This window comes from Bufo bufo, chromosome 2 (assembly GCF_905171765.1).
Source record: "Bufo bufo chromosome 2, aBufBuf1.1, whole genome shotgun sequence".
Lineage (NCBI taxonomy): Eukaryota > Metazoa > Chordata > Amphibia > Anura > Bufonidae > Bufo > Bufo bufo.
This window is the reverse complement of record NC_053390.1, coordinates 762,849,342-762,872,015: the sequence shown is the minus strand read 5'-3', so window position 1 is coordinate 762,872,015 and position 22,674 is coordinate 762,849,342. Positions and strand designations below refer to the sequence as shown.

At 44.5% G+C, this 22,674-nt stretch overlaps 1 protein-coding gene across 1 annotated transcript in view; it reads left to right on the top strand.

The window, feature by feature from the left end:
• Positions 1–20,089, top strand: part of PACRGL (parkin coregulated like) — a 39,108-nt gene extending 19,019 nt beyond the window's left edge. The window contains exons 4-8 of the mRNA XM_040419034.1: positions 5,850–5,940; positions 11,143–11,277; positions 13,962–14,069; positions 17,822–17,902; positions 18,597–20,089. Of these exons, the coding sequence (XP_040274968.1) occupies positions 5,850–5,940; positions 11,143–11,277; positions 13,962–14,069; positions 17,822–17,902; positions 18,597–18,653 (472 nt within the window). The 3' untranslated portion in view covers positions 18,654–20,089. The remainder of the gene's footprint in view (positions 1–5,849; positions 5,941–11,142; positions 11,278–13,961; positions 14,070–17,821; positions 17,903–18,596) is intronic.
• The last annotated feature ends 2,585 nt before the right edge of the window (positions 20,090–22,674 follow it).

Below are 22,674 nucleotides of genomic sequence, written 5' to 3'. Positions count from 1 at the left end.
AAATGACCAGTGAAATCCGAAAGGTGCTCTTTGGAATGTGGGCTCCTTTGCCCACCTAGGCTGCAAAAAAGTGTCACACATCTGGTATCTACGTACTCAGGAGAAGTTGGGGAATGTGTTTTGGGGTGTAATTTTACATATACCCATGCTGGGTGAGATAAATATCTTGGTCAAATGCCAACTTTGTATAAAAAAAATGGGAAAAGTTGTCTTTTGCCAAGATATTTCTCTCACCCAGCATGGGTATATGTAAAATGACACCCCAAAACACATTCCCCACCTTCTCCTGAGTACGGCAATACCAGATGTGTGACACTTTTTTGCAGCCTAGGTGGGCAAAGGGGCCCATATTCCAAAGAGCACCTTTCGGATTTCACAGGTCATTTTTTACAGAATTTGATTTCAAACTCCTTACCACACATTCGGGCCCCTAGAATGCCAGGGCAGTATAACTACCCCACAAGTGACCCCATTTTGGAAAGAAGACACCCCAAGGTATTCCGTGAGGGGCATGGCAAGTTCCTAGAATTTTTTATTTTTGGTCACAAGTTAGTGGAAAATGATGATTTTTTTATTTTATTTTTTTTTCATACAAAGTCTCATATTCCACTAACTTGTGACAAAAAATAAAAACTTCCATGAACTCACTATGCCCATCAGCGAATACCTTGGGGTCTCTTCTTTCCAAAATGGGGTCACTTGTGGGGTAGTTATACTGCCCTGGCATTCTAGGGGCCCGAATGTGTGGTAAGGAGTTTGAAATCAAATTCTGTAAAAAATGACCTGTGAAATCCGAAAGGTGCTCTTTGGAATATGGGCCCCTTTGCCCACCTAGGCTGCAAAAAAGTGTCACACATCTGGTATCTCTGTATTCAGAAGAAGTTGAGGAATGTGTTTTGGGGTGTCTTTTTACATATACCCATGCTGGGTGAGATAAATATCTTGGTCAAATGCCAACTTTGTATAAAAAAATGGGAAAAGTTGTCTTTTGCCAAGATATTTCTCTCACCCAGCAGGGGTATATGTAAAATGACACCCCAAAACACATTCCCCACCTTCTCCTGAGTACGGGGATACCAGATGTGTGACACTTTTTTGCAGCCTAGGTGGGCAAAGGGGCCCATATTCCAAAGAGCACCTTTCGGATTTCACAGGTCATTTTTTACAGAATTTGATTTCAAACTCCTTACCACACATTTGGGCCCCTAGAATGCCAGGGCAGTATAACTACCCCACAAGTGACCCCATTTTGGAAAGAAGAGACCCCAAGGTATTCGCTGATGGGCATAGTGAGTTCATGGAAGTTTTTATTTTTTGTCACAAGTTAGTGGAATATGAGACTTTGTATGAAAAAAAAAAAAAAAAAAAAAAAAAAAAATCTGCATTTTCCACTAACTTGTGACAAAAAATAAAAAATTCTAGGAACTTGCCATGCCCCTCACGGAATACCTTGGGGTGTCTTCTTTCCAAAATGGGGTCACTTGTGGGGTAGTTATACTGCCCTGGCATTTTCCAGGGGCCCTAATGTGTGGTAAGTAGGTAAATGACCTGTGAAATCCTAAAGGTGCTCTTTGGAATATGGGCCCCTTTGCCCACCTAGGCTGCAAAAAAGTGTCACACATGTGGTATCGCCGTATTCAGGAGAAGTTGGGGAATGTGTTTTGGGGTGTCATTTTACATATACCCTTGCTGGGTGAGAGAAATATCTTGGCAAAAGACAACTTTTCCCATTTTTTTATACAAAGTTGGCATTTGACCAAGATATTTCTCTCACCCAGCATGGGTATATGTAAAATGACACCCCAAAACACATTCCCCAACTTCTCCTGAGTACGGCGATACCAGATGTGTGACACTTTATTGCAGCCTAGATGCGCAAAGGTGCCCAAATTCCTTTTAGGAGGGCATTTTTAGACATTTGGATACCAGACTTCTTCTCACGCTTTGGGGCCCCTAGAATGCCAGGGCAGTATAAATACCCCACATGTGACCCCATTTTGGAAAGAAGACACCCCAAGGTATTCAATGAGGGGCATGGCGAGTTCATAGAAATTTTTTTTTTTTGGCACAAGTTAGCGGAAATTGATATTTTTAATTTTTTTCTCACAAAGTCTCCCGTTCCGCTAATTTGGGACAAAAATTTCAATCTTTCATGGACTCAATATGCCCCTCACGGAATACCTGGGGGTGTCTTCTTTCCGAAATGGGGTCACATGTGGGGTATTTATACTGCCCTGGCATTCTAGGGGCCCTAAAGCGTGAGAAGAAGTCTGGAATATAAATGTCTAAAAATTTTTACGCATTTGGTTTCCGTGAGGGGTATGGTGAGTTCATGTGAGATTTTATTTTTTGACACAAGTTAGTGGAATATGAGACTTTGTAAGAAAAAAATAATAATAATTCCGCTAACTTGGGCCAAAAAAATGTCTGAATGGAGCCTTACAGAGGGGTGATCAATGACAGGGGGGTGATCAATGACAGGGGGGTGATCAATGACAGGGGGGTGATCAGGGAGTCTATATGGGGTGATAACCACAGTCATTGATCACGCCCGTGTAAGGCTTCATTCAGACGTCCGTATGCGTTTTGCGGATCCGATCCATCTATCAGTGCATCCGTAAAAATCATGCGGACATCTGAATGGAGCTTTACAGGGGGGTAATCAATGACAGGGGGGTGATCAGGGAGTCTATATGGGGTGATCACCACAGTCATTGATCATGCCCCTGTAAGGCTTCATTCAGACGTCCGGATGCGTTTTGCGGATCCGATCCATCTATCAGTGGATCCGTAAAAATCATGCGGACGTCTGAATGGAGCTTTACAGGGGGGTAATCAATGACAGGGGGGTAATCAATGACAGGGGGGTGATCAGGGAGTCTATATGGGGTGATCACCACAGTCATTGATCACGCCCCTGTAAGGCTTCATTCAGACGTCCGGATGCGTTTTGCGGATCCGATCCATCTATCAGTGGATCCGTAAAAATCATGCGGACATCTGAATGGAGCTTTACAGGGGGGTGATCAATGACAGGGGTGTAATCAATGACAGGGGGGTGATCAGGGAGTCTATATGGGGTGATAACCACAGTCATTGATCACGCCACTGTAAGGCTTCATTCAGACGTCCGGATGCGTTTTGCGGATCCGATCCATCTATCAGTGCATCCGTAAAAATCATGCGGACATCTGAATGGAGCTTTACAGGGGGGTAATCAATGACAGGGGGGTGATCACCACAGTCATTGATCATGCCCCTGTAAGGCTTCATTCAGACGTCCGTATGCGTTTTGCGGATCCGATCCATCTATCAGTGCATCCGTAAAAATCATGCGGACATCTGAATGGAGCTTTACAGGGGGGTGATCAATGACAGGGGTGTAATCAATGACAGGGGGGTGATCAGGGAGTCTATATGGGGTGATCACCACAATCATTGATCATGCCCCTGTAAGGCTTCATTCAGACGTCCGGATGCGTTTTGCGGATCCGATCCATCTATCAGTGCATCCGTAAAAATCATGCGGACATCTGAATGGAGCTTTACAGGGGGGTGATCAGGGAGTCTATATGGGGTGATCACCACAGTCATTGATCATGCCCCTGTAAGGCTTCATTCAGACGTCCGGATGCGTTTTGCGGATCCGATCCATCTATCAGTGGATCCGTAAAAATCATGCGGACGTCTGAATGGAGCTTTACAGGGGGGTAATCAATGACAGGGGGGCAATCAATGACAGGGGGGTGATCAGGGAGTCTATATGGGGTGATCACCACAGTCATTGATCACGCCCCTGTAAGGCTTCATTCAGACGTCCGGATGCGTTTTGCGGATCCGATCCATCTATCAGTGGATCCGTAAAAATCATGCGGACGTCTGAATGGAGCTTTACAGGGGGGTGATCAATGACAGGGGGGTGATCAATGACAGGGGGGTGATCAGGGAGTCTATATGGGGTGATCAGGGGTGATCAGGGGCTAATAAGGGGTTAATAAGTGACGGGGGGGGGGGTGTAGTGTAGTGTAGTGGTGCTTGGTGCTACTTTACTGAGCTACCTGTGTCCTCTGGTGGTCGATCCAAACAAAGGGGACCACCAGAGGACCAGGTAGCAGGTATATTAGACGCTGTTATCAAAACAGCGTCTAATATACCTGTTAGGGGTTAAAAAAAACACATCTCCAGCCTGCCAGCGAACGATCGCCGCTGGCAGGCTGGAGATCAACTCTCTTACCTTCCGTTCCTGTGAGCGCGCGCGCCTGTGTGCGCGCGTTCACAGGAAATCTCGGCTCACGCGAGATGACGCCTATTGGCGTTAGCGTAGCCTGGGGGAGCCGCCGCAATGACGCCTTTCGGCGTTACAGTTGCGGGAAGTGGTTAATAAACTCCTGGGTTGCTTTGGCTTTATGTTTTGGGTCATTGTCCATCTGTATTATGAAACGCCGACCAATCAGTTTGGCTGGATTTGAGCCCACAGTATGTCAGTGAAAACCCCAGAATTCATCCGGCTGCTTCTGTCCTGTGTCACATCATCAATAAACACTAGGGCCCCGGGGCCACTGGCAGCCATGCATGCCCAAGCATCACCCTGTCTCCGCCGTGTTCTTCAGATGATGTGGTATGCTTTTGGATCACGAGCTGTTCCATGCCATACTTTTTTCTTTCCATCATTCTGGTAGAGGTTGATCTTGGTTTCATCTGTCCAAAGAATGTTCCTACAGAAGTGTGCTGGTTTTTAAGATGTTTTTTAGCAAAGTCCAATCTAGCCTTCCTATTCTTGAGGCTTATGAGTGGCTTGCACCGTGCAATGAACCCTCTGTATTTACTTTCATGCAGTCTTCTCTTTATGGTAGATTTGGAGATTGATGCGCCTATATACTGGAGAGTGTTGTTCACTTGGTTGGCTGTTGTGAAGGGGTTTCTCTTCACCATGGTGATTATTCTGTGATCATCCACCACTGTTGTCTTCTGTGGGCGTCCAGGTCTTTTTGCATTGTTGAGGTCACCGGTGCTTTATTTCTCAGGATGTACCAAACTGTAGATTTTGCCACTCCAAATAGTGTAGCAATTTCTCGGATGGGTTTTTTCTGTTCTCGCAGATGAAGGAAGCTTGTTTCACCTGCATGGAGAGCTTCTTGACCGCATGTTTACTTCTCAGCAAAATCTTCAAAATGCAAGCACCACACCTCAAATCAACTCCAGGCCTTTTATGTGCTTAATTGAGAATGAAATAATGAAGGAATTGCCCACACCTGCCCATGAAACAGCCTTTGAGTCAATTTGTCCGATTACTTTTGGCCCCTTTAAAAACAGGGTGCCACATGTAAAGAAGCTGAAACTCCTAAACCTTTCATCCAATTTTAATGTGGATTCCCTCAAATGAAAGCTAAAAGTCTGGACTTTATGTCCATGTCCATGATATAACTATAACTTGAATATGTTTTAGTAAACGGGTAAAAAAAAACTAAATTTGTACTTTACAAAACTAAATTTGTACTTTACAAAACTAAATTTGTAATTTACTTTCCTTAATAAGCACCTGTCAGCAGGATCAACCTCATTAAAGTATGCATACGTCATTAAAATGATGCCTATCTTGTGAAAACGGTTACGGAGCTCCAGAGAGAAGACTTCTATGGTTTATGCAAATTAGGACTTCAGTGCACCAAGGGGCTTGACCTGCCCCACAGCGTCCTTCAGCTTCTTAGCCTTGCAGTGCTGGTCACGTTTTACTAAACCAGCACGTCCTGCCTTTTGTGTAAGGTGCTAGGGAATATGTTGGTGCTATACGAAGATGATTATTATTATGTAACTCCTCTGTCACTCATTTTTTATTTTCTTTTTCACAGGTTGGTTCATGGTTCAGTCAAGCACAAGTTACAGTGGGAGCGTCCTCCAGAAATGATACCATTTGACCCCCTGCTCATCACTTTAGCTGAGGTAAGCTGCTGTAGAAAGGTTTGGATTTTATATTTCTCCAGAGGCCAGAGGCAGGCTGAAACTTTCTTTGATCCCAGCAGCAGGTAGGTTGTTTCCCCGTGGATTCACACTCCAATTTAAAGAGGCTCTGTCATAATGATAAATCCTATTAAACCCAACCATGGTAGGGTTGATCATGATGTTGAAAACGATACCTCTCTTGCCACCGTAGGCGCTAGTGTTGTGCAGAAATTAGTAGCAAATGGGATCACATACGGCGCCGCCGCAGCAGATGGAGTGTGAAGATGCCGTGTTTAACCCCTTTAAACATGGCGCCCGCTCGCATGTAAACGGTAATGCTGATCGCGGACTTTTGATTCTTCAAATGTGACCAAGGCATCTGAATGTGCAAAAACCTGGAAGCGTGCGCTTCCTGGTGTGCTCCGGCTTCCCCCAGCAGAAATCGGGGAAGCTGCATGCATTGTTCATTTTCACTTTGTGCCTGTCCTCTAATAACGCTGATCTCTAAATGACTAAAAGGTCATAAATACTTATTTAGGCCACACTCTGAAGATGAGAGCACCAGTTTGTAACGGACAACTCCAGTAAAACGGCGCTTAGCTTCATTTTACTGCACGAGTCAAAGGAACAAAGCACTAGGGAGGAAGAAGAATGATGCTCCCATGACCGACTGGCATACAGCCTGGATGAGCCAGTCAGTGCTGCAGCAGGCAGGTGTCCTAGGAGAACGAGCAGTATGTCATTCGGTGGACGGGTGGAGCAATGTCTGCTAGAAAAAACTATCTTGGGGACCTTGTATTCTACAGTATTTTTTTTAATAAATTTTTTTAACAATGGAACTATGTGAAAGGATCCCATTGTATGGCATCAGTCTGAGGCATCCGTTTAACGTATACATTTTTTGTATACGTTAAAAAGATGGGAAAAACGTGTTGTGAACCCACCCTAACCGCCTTAACGCCCAGGTTGAGGCCTACCTACACCCTGGCCAGTCGCTGGCGCATACCCTGTTCCCTGACCCTATGGATTTCTGGGCAGGCAGACTAGAAAGGTGTCCCAAACTGGCACAGCACGCTCTCTTTCTTTTTCTTTTTATGCCCAGCCTCCAGTGTTTTCAGTGCTGTGGGTGGGCGTGATGAAACCCAGACGGACCAAGTTGTCCCCGGCCAGTGTCCAAAACATTACTTTTGTCAAAATAAACCAATCCTGGATTTTCACACTCCTCCGACTGAAGCTGCTGCCGCCGCCATCTTGCCACTGCTACGGTCTGCCGACCATTATTTTCTATAAGGCTGCTGCCTGCCTGCCAACATGTACCATATGGGTACTGCTGCCTCAGCTGCTCCTCACTGCTAATCCCCTACTGCCATCATTATTAATGCAAAGCATCTGCCCCCACTACTACTAGCACCACCACTACTACTTTTACCCATAGACAGCTGACCTACTGACTTGTACGTTCCATACTATGCTGCTTCTGCTGCCGCCACTATTGCGGGCACATGCCGCTATGTCTGTACCATACCCTTTCCACATTCACACTGCACTGCTGCTGCCTCCAATTAAAAGGGAGACGTTCATAACGAGCCACTTTTTCTTCTGACAACTTGTGTGTGTCGTATGGACAGACATCCTGTCAAGATATCATTTTTGGACGCTTGGTCCCCCAATCCACTTTTTTGTTTTTTTTTTTTTTTTTTAGCCCATAACATTGTTTGTGTTTAAACATAACCTGCCCCCAATAACGAACAATTTTTGGAAGCTTTGGAATCTGAAAAAGCATAACACACATGCCAGCGCGGTCTGTTTTAAAACACGCTATATGTTAACGCCGTCAAATGTGCCCTTACCCGCAGCTATGTATGTCAGTGTCGCTCATACATCATTTACTATTGCTGTCATTGTGTTCCAAAACTTGGGGAGGTGGAAGTGAAAAAGAAAAAAATCCTAAAAAATAAACGAAAAGCGATAACAAGTTTTCCTAAAAACTCAGAGTCCTAAGGGACTAGAGGGTGTTCTATGCCAATTTTTAGGGCAATTGGAGCCAGTTTGGTTTGGCGAACCTGAACCAAACCAAATCTCTAGTGGTTCTCTTATCTCTACCATATTCTTATCAGTAAGTGTTTAGGAGATAAGGAGCCGTCAGCTGAGCTGCCTGACGGAACAGAGTAATAACAAGACAGCATGCTGCTAGAAAATCTCAAGGTTGTACAGAGAAAAGGGCTTAACATTTTTAGGGCTTTTTCACGCAAGTGTCTACAGTCCGGAAATCACGCTCAGTGTGTGACGTTGCTCGTCCTGCAGGAGCGCACAGCATTATAATGATTTATAGTGCTGTGTGCCTCTTCATGAGCTTATTGCTACAGAATCATAGTGACAGCTTTATGTCCGTATGATCCTGTAGAAGGAAGGTCAAGCAGAGGCACACGGCATTATAAATCAGTATTATGCCGTGCGCACCTGTGTCCAGAACAGAGTATCACTTTCACACACGGAGCGTGATTTCCAGACTGAACATGCTCGTCTAAAACAGCCCTTCATAAAGACTAATTAAAAAAAATATTTTTAGCTCAAAATGAGTACAGTGCAATAATGAAAAAAAAAATGCCCCCAAAGCTATACATAGCCTTTAAGTGAATTGCTAAAGTCAAGCATCCCTCCTAATATGATAGTGATTGTTCCAGGCTGATCAGTGATGCAGTCATCGGCAGCTTTGGTGCAATCCACTGTCCCATGTGCATTGATTGTGCAGCCTGAGGTGCATCTTGTGTTGGAAGTTGAGCCACTAGTTTAGTCTAAAGCTGTCTACAGTCACTGGGTCCTAGTGTCACAGACATTATGCGCCACTTGTGTGGCGTATATCTGGCGCAGATTCTGTCACACGCCACTCACGCCCGGTCTAAAAAAGAAGACTCGGACGGGGTTGGGCAGGTAGATCCATCTCATTCTTCATGTTCTACGCCTGGTTTAGGTGTAAAAAATGGTCTAAATGTAAGACCGCTAGGAAGCTGTCTCCGATATAGAATCGGCATTGGATACCCCAAAGTTATGAAGACGCCGGCACCGCTACATAAACTTGCCAATCCACCGCCAGCGCAGGGGCTTATTCACACTGGCATCTAAAACACCGGTCTTGATAAATGTGCCCCTGTATTTGTAGGTTACTTATTGACCTATCTAATACGAACATGCAGTATAAACATTTACACAATGAAGTTGCTTTACTATATACCAGTCCGGATCTCCTAGCGATATATTTCTACCTCTGCACATTATATTTCATAGCCGGTTTCAGATGTCTGGAAAGCAGAGACATCACATTTGTTTCCTATCTAAAGTGCACAAGTGATTGATTGCCGTTTAGCATCCGAATACTTCCCAACATCTGTCAGAGCGCTTTAGAGGCAAGGAAGCCGCGGCAGAGTAATTATTGTGAGGTGTCTCACACCTATCAACCATCGGAGGGATTAATCATGCCCCATCACAACCATTTTATATATCTGTCAGGCGCGGCGGTGTCTGGCTGAGTTGTGTGCTCTGTGCGTCTATGTTCGCTCTCGGGAGAACTGACGGCTCTTCTATTTTCACTGTAAGGATGTAAATCCCATCATGAGAGTTTCATGTGTCAGTGCATTTATTAATGCCAGAAGCAGCCATCATTCTACCTGTTGATAGACAATCTGCAGGTCTTATGTACAGTAAAATCATCTTACTTTATGACGTATATTTATTTTTTAGTGATCGTGAATTTCCTGCTTATTGTTGTGTCTGTGAGACTTTACTAGCTGTGTCTATATCATTTACAGGGAGGCAGTACTATCAGTGTCTACATAATTTACAGGGAGAAAGAGGGAGACAGTACTATATATGTACCCAAACTATTTACTAGGAGGCAGTACTGCCTGTGTCTACATAATTTACAGGACAGATAAGTAGGCAGTACTATAAGTCTCTACACTAATTACAGAGAGGTAGTACTCTCTGCTTACATCATTTACAGGGAGGCACAGGAAGGCAGTACTATCTGTATCTACATCATTTACAGGGACACAGTACTACAAGTATCTACGCTCTTCATATGGAGGCAGTACTATCCGTGCCTATGTCATATACAGGAAGGCAGTACTATAAGTATCTACGCAATTTACAAGGAGACAGTACTGTCAATGCCTACATCATTTACAGGGAGAAACAGAGAAGCAGTACTATCTGTACCTACACCATTTACTGACCTATGGAGGATTCCGCACTAGTTACTGACCACGGGAGACAGTATTGTTTTTGTCTACACCATTTATTGACCTAAGGAGGTAGCATTATCTATGCCTACATAATTTACGGGAAAGACCTGCATCAACATAATTTACAGGGAGATATGGGGAGGCTGTACTATCTGTGCCTATATCATTTACAAAGAGAGACCAGGCAGTACCATCTGTGCCTATATCATTTACAAAGAGAGACCAGGCAGTACCATCTGTGCTTACATCATTTACTAGGAGAGACAGGGAGGCAGTACTATCTGTGCCTATATCATTTACTAGAAGATACAGGGAGGCAGTACCATCTGTGCCTATATCATTTACTAGAAGATACAGGGAGGCAGTACCATCTGTGCCTATATCATTTACTAGAAGATACAGGGAGGCAGTGCTATCTGTGCCTATATCATTTACTAGAAGATACAGGGAGGCAGTACCATCTGTGCCTACATCATTTACTAGGAGAGACGGGGAGGCAGTATGATATGTGCCTATATGATTTTGTAGAGAAAGGAATATACATTACTGTTCTCCCTAGTAAGGTGAGCCCCACAGTGCACTCTAATCTACACCCTGAAGGTGGGTACTCTGCATGACCTTCAGTCTTGTACCTATGCATGCTTATAAATATGACTTCTGTAGAATGGGTCACGTTATCCAGGTATGTGTGGAGAGGATGAATTATAATATGACCTATGTTCAGAAAAGCACACATATCGGACACACACATATGTCTGCCGTATGTCTGGTTACATCTGCCGTTGTGGGTGACCTGAATCCCAGACATTGTGCAAGTCACTGCAGTTCTGTAGGAGGAACCATAGCTGAAGACGCACCATGGCACGCATCAAGTTGTTGTGTAGGAACATTACTATGTATTAGCTGTTTTCTTGTTCTTAACACTGTATTTTTTTTTTTTCTCTCCATGTCTTCTGTCCAGGGTCTTAAAGAAACCAGGCACCCTTACACGTTCGTATCCCAGGAAGGATTTAAGGAATTCCTGATGGTTCCTGGTGCTGCTGAAAAAGCTATGCCCATCTTACCCAAGCTTGCAGCTGCTTTGAAAGGTGCCCTCGTATGTATACCTCATACCTACCCTTCTTTATGTACGCAGGCAAACTCCAGTATGGGGAAATTTATTATGACTGGTATTTCGGATGCCAGTCTTAATAAGAATACTCGCTGGCCTACCATGCGCATCCTCAGGAGATCCATGAACCAGCTGGCATAGATTTTTGGCATAATGTGTACCACTTTTCTGGCATGCATATTGTTAAATATCCCTGTCCACAGAGGTCCCACATGTGGCCTGCCCATGCCGCACTTTCTCTTAAAGAGGCATGAGTGTCAGAAAACGGCAAATAGTTACAAATGTTGGCCCCAAATGGGACTTGCTCCAAAACTAGTGACTTTTTTTTTGCACTAGAAAACGTCAATCTGAGTTTTCCCACATGACAATCTCAGCTCTAGTACATTGGTATACTGTATTGTCTTCAAAGGTCTTCACAACAACAAAAAATGTGTAAACAAAAATACTACTGATTGATTTTTTGGTATTTTCTTTGTAGCTATTTTAGACGCCGGGCTTAATATCCCCTATAGCTGGCGGTGGATGTAGAGGCGCCAATCTCTACATAACTCCGGCGGATCCACAGCCGCTTCTAAATGGAAGACAGCTTCCTGACGACCCGTCTCCTTCTCTGCCCATGCCATGCCCACGTTTTTAGACCTGGAGTGAGTGGGGGAAAGTCACAGATTGAGGCACAAAGGACCTTTGCGCCGCAATCTGTGCCAGAATTACGCCTAATATAGGTGTCTGTGAAGGCTCTCCTTTATCCAGGTCATGGTATATCTGTAAAGAATAAATCAAGGCAACTGGACTTACTGTAGATTTCTTCCAACGGACTTCCAACGAGCTTTCTCAATTCTGAGTGACTGTACAAGATTCTCTGGGAATAAATATGTAACTGAATCAATATAGGTGTATTTCTGGTTAGTAAATGACCCCCTTAGGTCCTATCACTTGAATACGCCACGATGGTCTGATTGGGTCAAAATCCAAAAGTGAAGGAGGTGCATTTTCTAGATATGATTACTGTATGTGTGGGGGTTTTTACGAATTGATGACTTATCTTCAGTCAGCAGTTGGAAGGGGGTGCAGCCTCTTCACATGTCACCAAGCATAGCACCATTCCTTGTATAGTGACTGTGCTTGATGTTGAGATGCACAAAACCCTTTGCCACATCCATAACAGTGAACACAATGCCAGAGTTGCTCATTCTGCTTTCCAAAAAATAGAATAGAGAGCAATCAGTAAGATATTCTTATCATTTAACTTGTGTACAATGAGGGAACCATTTTTCCTCGCCCTCCTTCTCACAGTCTCCAGATTATACCAGTCTCTGGCTGGTAGGCAGCCCTCTATTGCAAAATCCTTCCCCCACTGCCCTCTGCAAGGATGCTCAAACTAAGCAACACCTGTTTAAGCCTGACCCCTGGTCCTACAGTGGTAGCCTACAGAAATTGTACCTAAAAGTAAGATCTCTAAATGCCTTAACTGAACAGAAATTTTCGCAAACCTCGGATCAAGTCATTCGGAATGATTGTGCATTGCATACTGTTCGTTGACGTGCCAGTTATTGCAAACTGAGAGGGGACAGGATTCTTTAATTGAGAGACCTTGGTTTATCACTCTGGCAGATCACTACTCGCCTAGGCCGAGATATCAGCGCTGTTCAACGTTGCATGTCCCGGTGGTTGGGAGAGAACAATGACAAACTGGAATGAGAGCAGCAGGGGCACAGAGGTGAACTCTGCGTGGACAGATCGTCTAATTAGAAGGCGCGTAGTGATCCATTCTGTACTGCAACTGAAATTGAACATCACATCCCAAGCCTAGGGCGGCAAACAGTGTCTACACAAACCATCAGAAGGCGTTTGCATAACATTGGGGTACGAGCCAGACAGCCAGCTACAGGTGTTCCAATGACGTCACCACTCTCAAAGGCTATCATGGTGCACAGCAAGATGGCAAAGGAGGCTGGAATGGATGTCTATCCTTCTCTTCAGTGAGTCCCACTTTTGTCTTAGAGACAGTGATAGCCAGAGATTGATCTGGAGACCACACGGGCAACACCATGAAGAGGCCTTCACAAGGAAACATTACAATGAGATTATAGTGAGTGATGGCATAATGCACAGGAGCTGGACCCCTCTAGTCTTCTTTTCAGGTACACTAAGAGCTCAACGTTAGATTGATTTGGTCGTGGAACCAGTGGTACAGTCATTTCACCAAAATGCCCCAGGAGTCTTTTTTCAACAGGACAACACCAGGCCGCATGTTGCTCGTGCTACTGTGTCTCCAGACCTGTCTCCTGTCGAGCACATCTGGGACGTCATTGATTGGCAATTGCAAAAGGAGCTACCAGCAGCAGATCTTGATGATTTGCGTGCCCGAATGCGTTCAGAGTGGCAGAATGTTCCTCAGACAACCAATAATAACCTCATTGATCGCATGCCAAAGCTCATGGGTGTGATATTTCTGAGCGTGCCGCTCACACTCAATACTGAATAAATCTAGATGTTCTGAATGCTTTGGTATCATTATCATGTCACTCCATCCTAAGATTTCCATACTTCTATGACTTTTCCTTCTTGGTGTTGCAATATCAATGTTGAGGAGTGTATATGTACATATATATTGAATATATTTCAGTATTTCCTTTTTTCATACACGGTTGTCTGTGTTTGGTTTGTAGGTGCACGCTGATGGTGGAGTTTTTGAAAGAGGACTGAATGGTTTGGTGCAGTTGAGCGCTGTGGTGGGGCCGGCGCTGAATATTCATCTAAAGAATCTGTTAACCAGTGTAAGTAGATGAGAGGACTGGGGATGATTTATTTACAGCTTGATGATCTACGTGCCCCCAGCATGGTTACTTAAAGGGGTTGTCTCATCACAAAATGCAACCCCTGGGGTGATGATCTGATCTGCAAACGGACTTCACCAGGTAAGCTGCAGCCGGGCATTTCATGGTGAAGTCCTTGCCATTTGTAGGAAACAAAATTTGATTTTATTTCATTTTCTTAAAGTTCGATTTTTCCTTTCCCGGATCATTATTAGGGCCCCAGTTTCCTGTGGTTTAGTTGCCTATAAATAATTTATACTATTTGTCATTATGTGAGAAATATTCGAGAATAAATACATTTTCTGTCTTGATTGGAAAGGTCCTGGCCGGTTTGTTTGTTTGTTCAGACTTATAAATCATTCATGCTCATGTTGATGTCTTTGACGCTTAAAGGGCCACAGATGTGAAGTAATAAGGTTTTTATATTTTGGGCAAATTCAGCAAAGTTAATTTGGAATCATTTTCTCTTCTAGCCCGTCTTGTGATTCAGTGGAATTAGATATTTAAAGGGGCTTGCTGAGATTTAAATATTGATGACTTATCCTGGGTACAGGTCATCAGTATCTGATTGGAGGGACTCCGACTCCTAGAACCCCCCTGATTAGCTGTATTAAGAGACCTGAGATTTCACATCTGTCACATAGGCTTTGTGGAGCTCAACCCCATTCAAGTGAGCAGGACTGAGCTGCAATACTAATCACAGCCGCTATACAGCGTAGTGGCCGCAGCGCTCGTCCTAGAGCTGCAGCCACTTCACACAGCTGATCGGCGGGAGTGCCAGGAGTCAGAGCCCTTGTGAGGATAGGTCCTTAAAGGGGTTTTCCAGGATTTTTATATTGATGGCCTGTCCACAGGATATGTCCTCAATCTGAGATCAGTGGGGGTCCAACTCCTGGCATCCCCGCCAATCGGCTGTTTGAGGAAGCCGCAGCCCTCACCGGACCTCCTGCCAGCTTACCAAGCACAGCATCATCCATTTGATAGCAGCTGTGCTTGATATCACAGTGCAGCCCTCTTGTCTTGAATGGGACTGAGATGCACCTAGTAGGGATCGACTGATATAGATTTTTTAGGGCCGATACCGATAATTTGTGAACTTTCAGGCCGATAGCCGATAATTTATACCGATATTCTGGTAATTTTCATTTTTGAAAAAAATATAATTCCTACACAAATCTGCTGAAAATGAATGTGTTTATTGTTAACGTGTATTATTATTATTTTTTTAAAATCTTTCTTTCATTTATACTTAATATTTTGGTATTTATTTATTTATTACTAACTTTTAGCCCCCTTAGGGACTAGAGCCCTTGTCCTATTCACCCTGATAGAGATCTATCAGGGTGAATAGGATCTCACACTGTCCCTGCTGCTCTGTGCATAGTGCACACAGCAGCATGGAGCTTACCATGGCAGCCAGGGCTTCAATAGCGTCCTGGCTGCCATGGTAACCGATCGGAGCCCCAGGATTACACTGCTGGGGCTCCGATTGGAGGAGCAGGGGAGAGGGGACCCTGTGGCCACTGCCACCAATGATTAATACTGGGGTGGGGGGCGCACTGCGCCACCAATGATTAATACCGGAGGGGCTTGGGGGGGGGGGGCGCACTGCGCCACCAATGAAGAGAAATCTCTCATTTATTCATATACAGGAGGCGGGAGCTGGCTGCAGAATTACATAGCCGGCTCCCAACCTCTATGAGCGGTAGCTGCGATCCGCGGCACCTGAGGGGTTAACTACCGCAGATTGCAGCTACCGCTCATAGAGGTCCGGAGCCGGCTATGTGATTCTGCAGCCAGCTCCCGCCTCCTGTAAATAAATGAATGAGAGATTTCTCTTCATTGGTGGCGCAGTGGCCACAGCCCCTCCCCTCCTCTTGTCCTCCTTCCTCTCGCTGGCTGCAGCGGCAGCAGCAGCACAGGAGGAGGAGACACTGCTTCCTTCTCCCCTGTGCTGCTGAGGGAACACGGAGAGCGCTGTCAGCAGCGCGATCTGTGTTCCCAATAAGTTATCGGAATATCGGCAAAATAGATGCAGATACTGATAACTGTCAAAATACTTAATATCGGCCGATAATATTGGTAAAACCGATAATCGGTCGATCCCTAGCACCTAGGCCATTTGACCAGTGAATGTGATGTCACATGGCCTAGTAAAAGGCCTAAGAGCTTTGCGGCTTTTTCATACAGTTGATTGGCTGGTGTCCAGCCTCCAGGATCTCATATTGTTGACCTATCCTAAGGATAGGCCATTAATATGAAAACACCCCTTTAATATATCTTAGAAAATCTATTTTAAAGCAAAACTATAAAACACAAAGCTCCCACTGCACAAACACATTTGCAAATAGCACTGATAAAAAAAAAAAATGTCACCGGGAAATATAAAAGACTCATTAATACAAACTAGCTGGAGTCCCTGTCCTAGCCAGTGTAGAGTAGCTGCTGTGATGCGTCCCATAGACTGCACATGGAGAAAACAGGAGATTCTCCTCCCTAACTCACTCTCAATCACACATATAGCACCATATAGGACATTATAAAGAAGTACTGAGCAGTATAGATGGGAATTATTAGCTGCAGCGGCCTCTGTGTGTCAGTCTCTCTTTCCTTTGGCTCCTCTTTCTTTTTCCTTCTCTCTCCCTCTCGATAGACGCCTATAGGCAGCATGTCTGTGTGTGTCACTCTCTTCCCTCCTCCTTACTCTCCATAGGTTTCTATGGGCACCATATGTTCTGATCCTTCAATGAGCTAACAGTCCATATTGTCTCCCAAGATGGATTTTGGTGGGGCATTCGCACACAAGCGTAGTTTCAGTGCCGCATCTGTTCTGCATTTTTTGCGGATCAGCTGTAAACCCAGTCATTTCAGTGGGGACACAAAAGATGCAGACAGCACTCCGTGTGCTTTCCGCATCCGTAAGTCCATTCCGCGGCCCTGCTACAAAATAGAACATGTCCTATGCTTCTCCGTTTTGTGGACAAGAATAGGCATGTCTAAGAATGGGCAGGACATGGAGATCCTTAAAATGTGGGACGCACGCTGCCGGTATCCATGTTTTGCGGATAAGCAATTTGCAGCAGAGAATTCAGAGTAAGTGAACAACTTACATTGGGTAGTGGTCACGATAACTGGAGAATTTTATTTTTTTCTGTTGAGATACTTATATTGCAATGTTTTTTTACCTTTGTCTGCACTTGTTTAATGTCCATTTACCCTTTAAAGAGCACCTTTCAGCGGTTCTCACTTTACAATATAAGTTCCTGGCAGTGTAGGGCATATTGATGGCATGTGACATTGCTATTTTTTTTTCTACGCGCTGCGCCGTTCCCCTGCTGTGTTCCCCCGTTCTAGTTTCCCGTCCTGTATGTAAATCCATACTATCAGTACAGGGAGGAGAAGATGTCCGCGTTTCTCAAGGGGCGTCTCCTTCTCCCTGTCTGTGACGCTCTCCGTTGCGATTGGCCAGCTCAGTCAACGAGAAGGAGACGCCCCCAGAGAAACACGGCCTATGGATTTACATACAGGGCAGGAAACCAGAAAGGGTGGGCACAGCGGGGGAACGGGGCAGCCTACAGAAAAAAAATTAGCTATCACATGTCATCAGTATGCCCTACACTGCCAGGCACTTGTATTGTAATGTCAGGACCGGTGGAAGGTCCTCTTTAATGATGTCACTGGTGTTAATTAATTGTCTCTTTCTTTCTTATTAGCTATCCAAAAGATTAATGGACAGGAAGTATAAGGACGGAGTCACAACCGCACTACAGAAATTGGAACAGTATGGGGGAAAGGTAAATGTATGTGCCATTCTTTTTGACAATGTCAGTGAAGGCATGAAGTACTGTATCAGCAATGGAGGCAGTAAGTATCAAAAAGTGCACCCCCCCAGTACAAGTGATAGAGGGAGTGGGACAAAATAAGCACATATGACATAGAATCCAGACCGTTGTATGGCGTAATGCATCTCAGTTCCTATTCACTTAAATGAGAGCTGAGCTGCAGTATCCCTGCATGGCCTCTACCAGACCCCACCCCACGGAATGCGTTCGCTGAGCCATAATCTCGCGCATGCGCCGTGGATACACATGTCGGCGCCTGGAATCGGCCTCACAGGACGCAGCCGGCAATGAGGAGTGAATAAATTAGCAGTGGGGCGGTGCTGGGCTCCAGGAGAAGACAGAGGGACAGCCCCTTGGGCTCCTTACTCAGGTAATCACCGTATTAATAAAAGCGATTTTCGAGACAAATGACCACACTTAGGGTAGTAATACTAGTATATTTTAATACAAAACGAGCAGACTGATGTGATGATGTTAAAAGCTCTGTCACTAGCATCCAGGTGACAGAATCCCTTTAAACACACATTTTGGGGGAGTCATTGATTTTCATTTGTCACGGTCTAATCTGATTAGACTAGACTAAATGGAGACTTTTATAAATTTCATTCAAGTCAGTTCTAACTTTTATTTACTTTCTCCTATATAGGAAAGCCTAGGAATAATCAAAGCTAAAATACCGACATACTGCTCCATATACAGCTGAATGATGGGTAACAGATGACGTCTTACAGTAATGAGATCGGCCTCACACCTGATGTCCAGTAGAAGACTTCACATTGACATGGACTGCGCTTAAACTTTCTTTCCTTTAAAGGGGTTGTCTCACTTCAGCAAGTGGCATTTATCATGTAGAGAAAGTTCATACAAGGCACTTACTAATGTATTGTGATTGTCCATATTGTCTCCTTTGCTGGCTGGATCAATTTTTCCATCACATTATACACTGCTCGTATACAGGGGTTACGACCATCCTGTAATCTAGGTCTACAGAAATGCACATAGGCCGGTGCTTTTTGTTAGTGTGCAAGCACGGACACAGCTGCTGGATTACAGGATGGTCATAACCATGGAAACAAGCAGTGTATAATGTGATGGAAAAATGCATCCAGCCAGCAAAGGAGGCAATATGGACAATCACAATACATTAGTAAGTGCCTTGTAGTAACTTTCTCCACATGATAAATGTCATTTGCTGAAGTGAGACAACCCTTTAAATTTAGCGGTGCAGTGATAAGATATATCCAGTTTACGTAGCCCGCTTGTTAAGGTCTCTGTTTGTTGTCATCCCATGAGATCCTTCATTATTTACTTCCATGAGGATGTGGTTAGAAAGTGTTGGAAAATTGTATTCACTTGACTTTTGTTATTAAAAAGAGAACAGCGTTGTGTTATAATTGTGATAGCTTCAAAAGGCATTTTTTCCCTTATTTATGAGATATATTACAAAGTTTCCTATAGTCACCAGCCCTGCACTATTGTTTTATGCAAAGTTTGTTGAAACTACAGCGACCATTTAAGAAGTTCTGAGCCTCTAGAGCAGGCATGCTCAACCTGCGGCCCTCCAGCTGTTGCAAAGCTACAACTCCCAGCATGCCCGAACAGCCTACAGCAGGGCATTGTGGGAGTTGTAGTTTTACAACAGCTGAAGGGCCGCAGGTTGAGCGTGCCTGCTCTAGAGTGAATACCTGCTGCAGTTCTGCCTCCACTTTACATTCTTCCTCAAGGCTTCAGCGCGCGGTGCACCATATACTGTACATGTGTAAAAGGCGATGAACCAGATCAGGGTTTTGTTCTAATGACTAAGCAGCGCTAGTATTTGCCCTGTGAATCCCGAGTGCCTTCATGTGGAAAAGTGTTGCTCATTTCCTATCATTTTAAGCTCAGTATTCGCCCTAAAAGATTTCTTGTGATCATATATCAGGTGCAGTTCATCCTGCATTTCATGTAGCTGGATTTAAAGTTTACAAAAGTGTTTTTTTCTGAATGGAAATCCAGTATTCTTGTATTTATTAAAATAATTTACAGTTATTTGTACAAATCATAGGGGATCATTCACTGCACTATTAAATATCAGTTACAAAGTGGAGGGGGGCCCTTCCTCTACCCCACCTATTACTCCAAATAATAAAGTGCACATTATTATTGAGCAGAGCCTGATACTAATTGTCTGGTTTATTCAGGATGTCCGTATATATATATATATAGAAAATTGTGTATGAGAGAATTGATGAATTATGCTCCATGTACCATTGCCTAAGTGCGATAAACTCATTATGGGGGGAATTTATCATTTCCCTTCGTCTATTTTTTGGTGTAAAAAAAGGGGTATGCTACATATAGTGTTGAGCAAAGCTGAATTCTGTTCCAAAGTTTAGGAAAACTTAGATTCTAAACGAATCCGAATTTCCTCGAGCTTCATGGTAATGAATCAGGTTTTCCTAAAATGGCAGCGGCACGTGTTACAAATCTAAACTAAGTATAGAGGAGACAAGCCCGGGAACGCAAGATCACCCATAATGCCCTGCAGATAGCCATCGCCTGTGATGTCACAACCATTGTCCTCTGAGCGGAGCATAGGGAGAGACGTGACAGGCACTCACGTGCTAGGGACAGTGTTGCTGAAAACAATTAATAGAAGAATTAAATTCTAATAAGATGGAAGCCTTTATTATTCCACTGCCAGCGTGCCAACCAATACCATCCGTCTGTACCCCTTAAGGGGGGGCCCATGTCTTAATGATGGGACCATCCTCCTCTTTTGCTGGCCTTACTTCCTAGAAAAGTCAGCAAGATGCAGAGAGAGGAGGAGACGGATGTTCCTGATGACATTTTCTCATCAATATTAGGGTACTTTCACACTAGCGTTTACGTTTTCTAGTATTGAGATCCGTCATAGGGGCTCAATACCGGGGAAAGAAACGCTTCAGTTTTGTCCACATTCATTGTCAGTGGGGACAAAACTGAACTGATCAGAACGCAATGCTCCAAAATGCATTCCATTCCGTTTAATTGCGTTCCCAGACCGGAGAACAAACCACAATATGTTGTAGTTTGCTTTCCGTCCTGGGATGTGGAGCAAGACGGATCCGGCATGACCCCCAATGCAAGTCAATGGGGACGGATCCGTTTTCTCTGACACAATAGAAAACTGATCCATCCCCCATTGACTTTCAATGGAGTTCATGACTGATCCGTCTTGGGTATGTTAAAGATAATACAACAGGATCTGTTTATAACGGATGCAGGCGGTTGTATTATCAGTAATGGAAGCGTTTTTGCTGAACCATGACAGATCCAACTAAAACGCTAGTGTGAAAGTAGCCTTAGATTATGTGGAAAAGGAGGAAAAGCAGATGGCAGAAGAAGGGCTCCCACCTTTAGGGCAGAAGAGCGCGGGGGTTGGAGAAGTGGGTGTTCCAGCATATTGTGCCCCCACCTAACCAGCCAAACCCCGTACCAGCAACAGCCCCTGTTTAAAGATGCCGCACAGGCATTTACAATGAAGGACTATACAGTGCGGTCTTCATTATTAAATGAAAGGCAGCTGCAGGCTAATTGGCCAAGCGGTTCTTCACCGCAGCATGGCCGCAACCTGCCCGCAGCACGGTCGCTTCGTGTGGCCGTACCCAAAGCCAGAGTGGCCTGGATATACCTGATTTATAGCGATTCGTGACTAATTAATTTGGAACAAATCAAATTTCTTGGGGAACTTTAGTGAAGCTGCTGACTTTTTTTTGCCACGAGCAATGCTGGCCAATCTGAGAGGAGCAGGAAGTGTCCTGGGCTTAGACATGGCAGAAGAGTAGCCTGGGAATTGGCAGATCTGCGGCTGAAGGTCGCCAGGTAAGTGCTTTGTTCGTTCCCCTGTTAATGTGAACTTTTCTTCTTGAACCGGAGGATTGCTTTAAATAAAATTTTAAAAAAAGCACAAAACTTGACTGTCGATATAATAAGATCCAAAGACTCCATTCTGATGAAAGAAGGTTTTATTGTGATGGGCTGCTATGGCTTACAGCAGTGATGCCTAACCTGCGGCCCTCCAGCTGTTGCAAAACTACAAGTCCCAGCATGCTTGGACAGCCTACAGCTATCAACCTACAACAGGGCATGATGGGAGCTGTAGTTTTACAACAGCTGGAGGGCTGCAGGTTGGGCATCACTGGCTTACAGTACAGATACCAGGGCTGGTGCTCATGTCCGTACAGGACGGGTCGGCATCATGGACACTGTTATACATTGTTTGCTATGTAATGTATCAAGTTCAATGTCTGATAAGAGATGACTAGAAATGAAGTGCAGTGATTTTCATGGTTTGGCTTTTTTTTTCTTTTTTTTTGAGCAAAAAACAGTTTTTTATGGCATCTGCTATGTTTGGGTAATTGGTGGTTGTTTTTCCCCCAAAGCAGTAATGGACCCTGAAAGTCCATATCCCCCAGTCATGTGAAGGGGACACGTCTTCTGTTGATGTCACAGTTCTCCCCCATGAGCATAGGTAGCTGGCACCATTATACTGCTGACGCAGGACATTATTAGAAGGGCTCGAGGACCTATGTGCAGCAACCCCATTTTGTCGGGGAATTTCAGAAGTGATGTGATCGGTTGCCGAAATTACTCCCATTTGATTTTATGAATCCTAATGTATCTTGCACAAAATCCTTGCTGACCTAGGCAGAACGTGGCGGTCGATAAGCCCTGCCAGCTACTGCTATACACAGACTATGGAA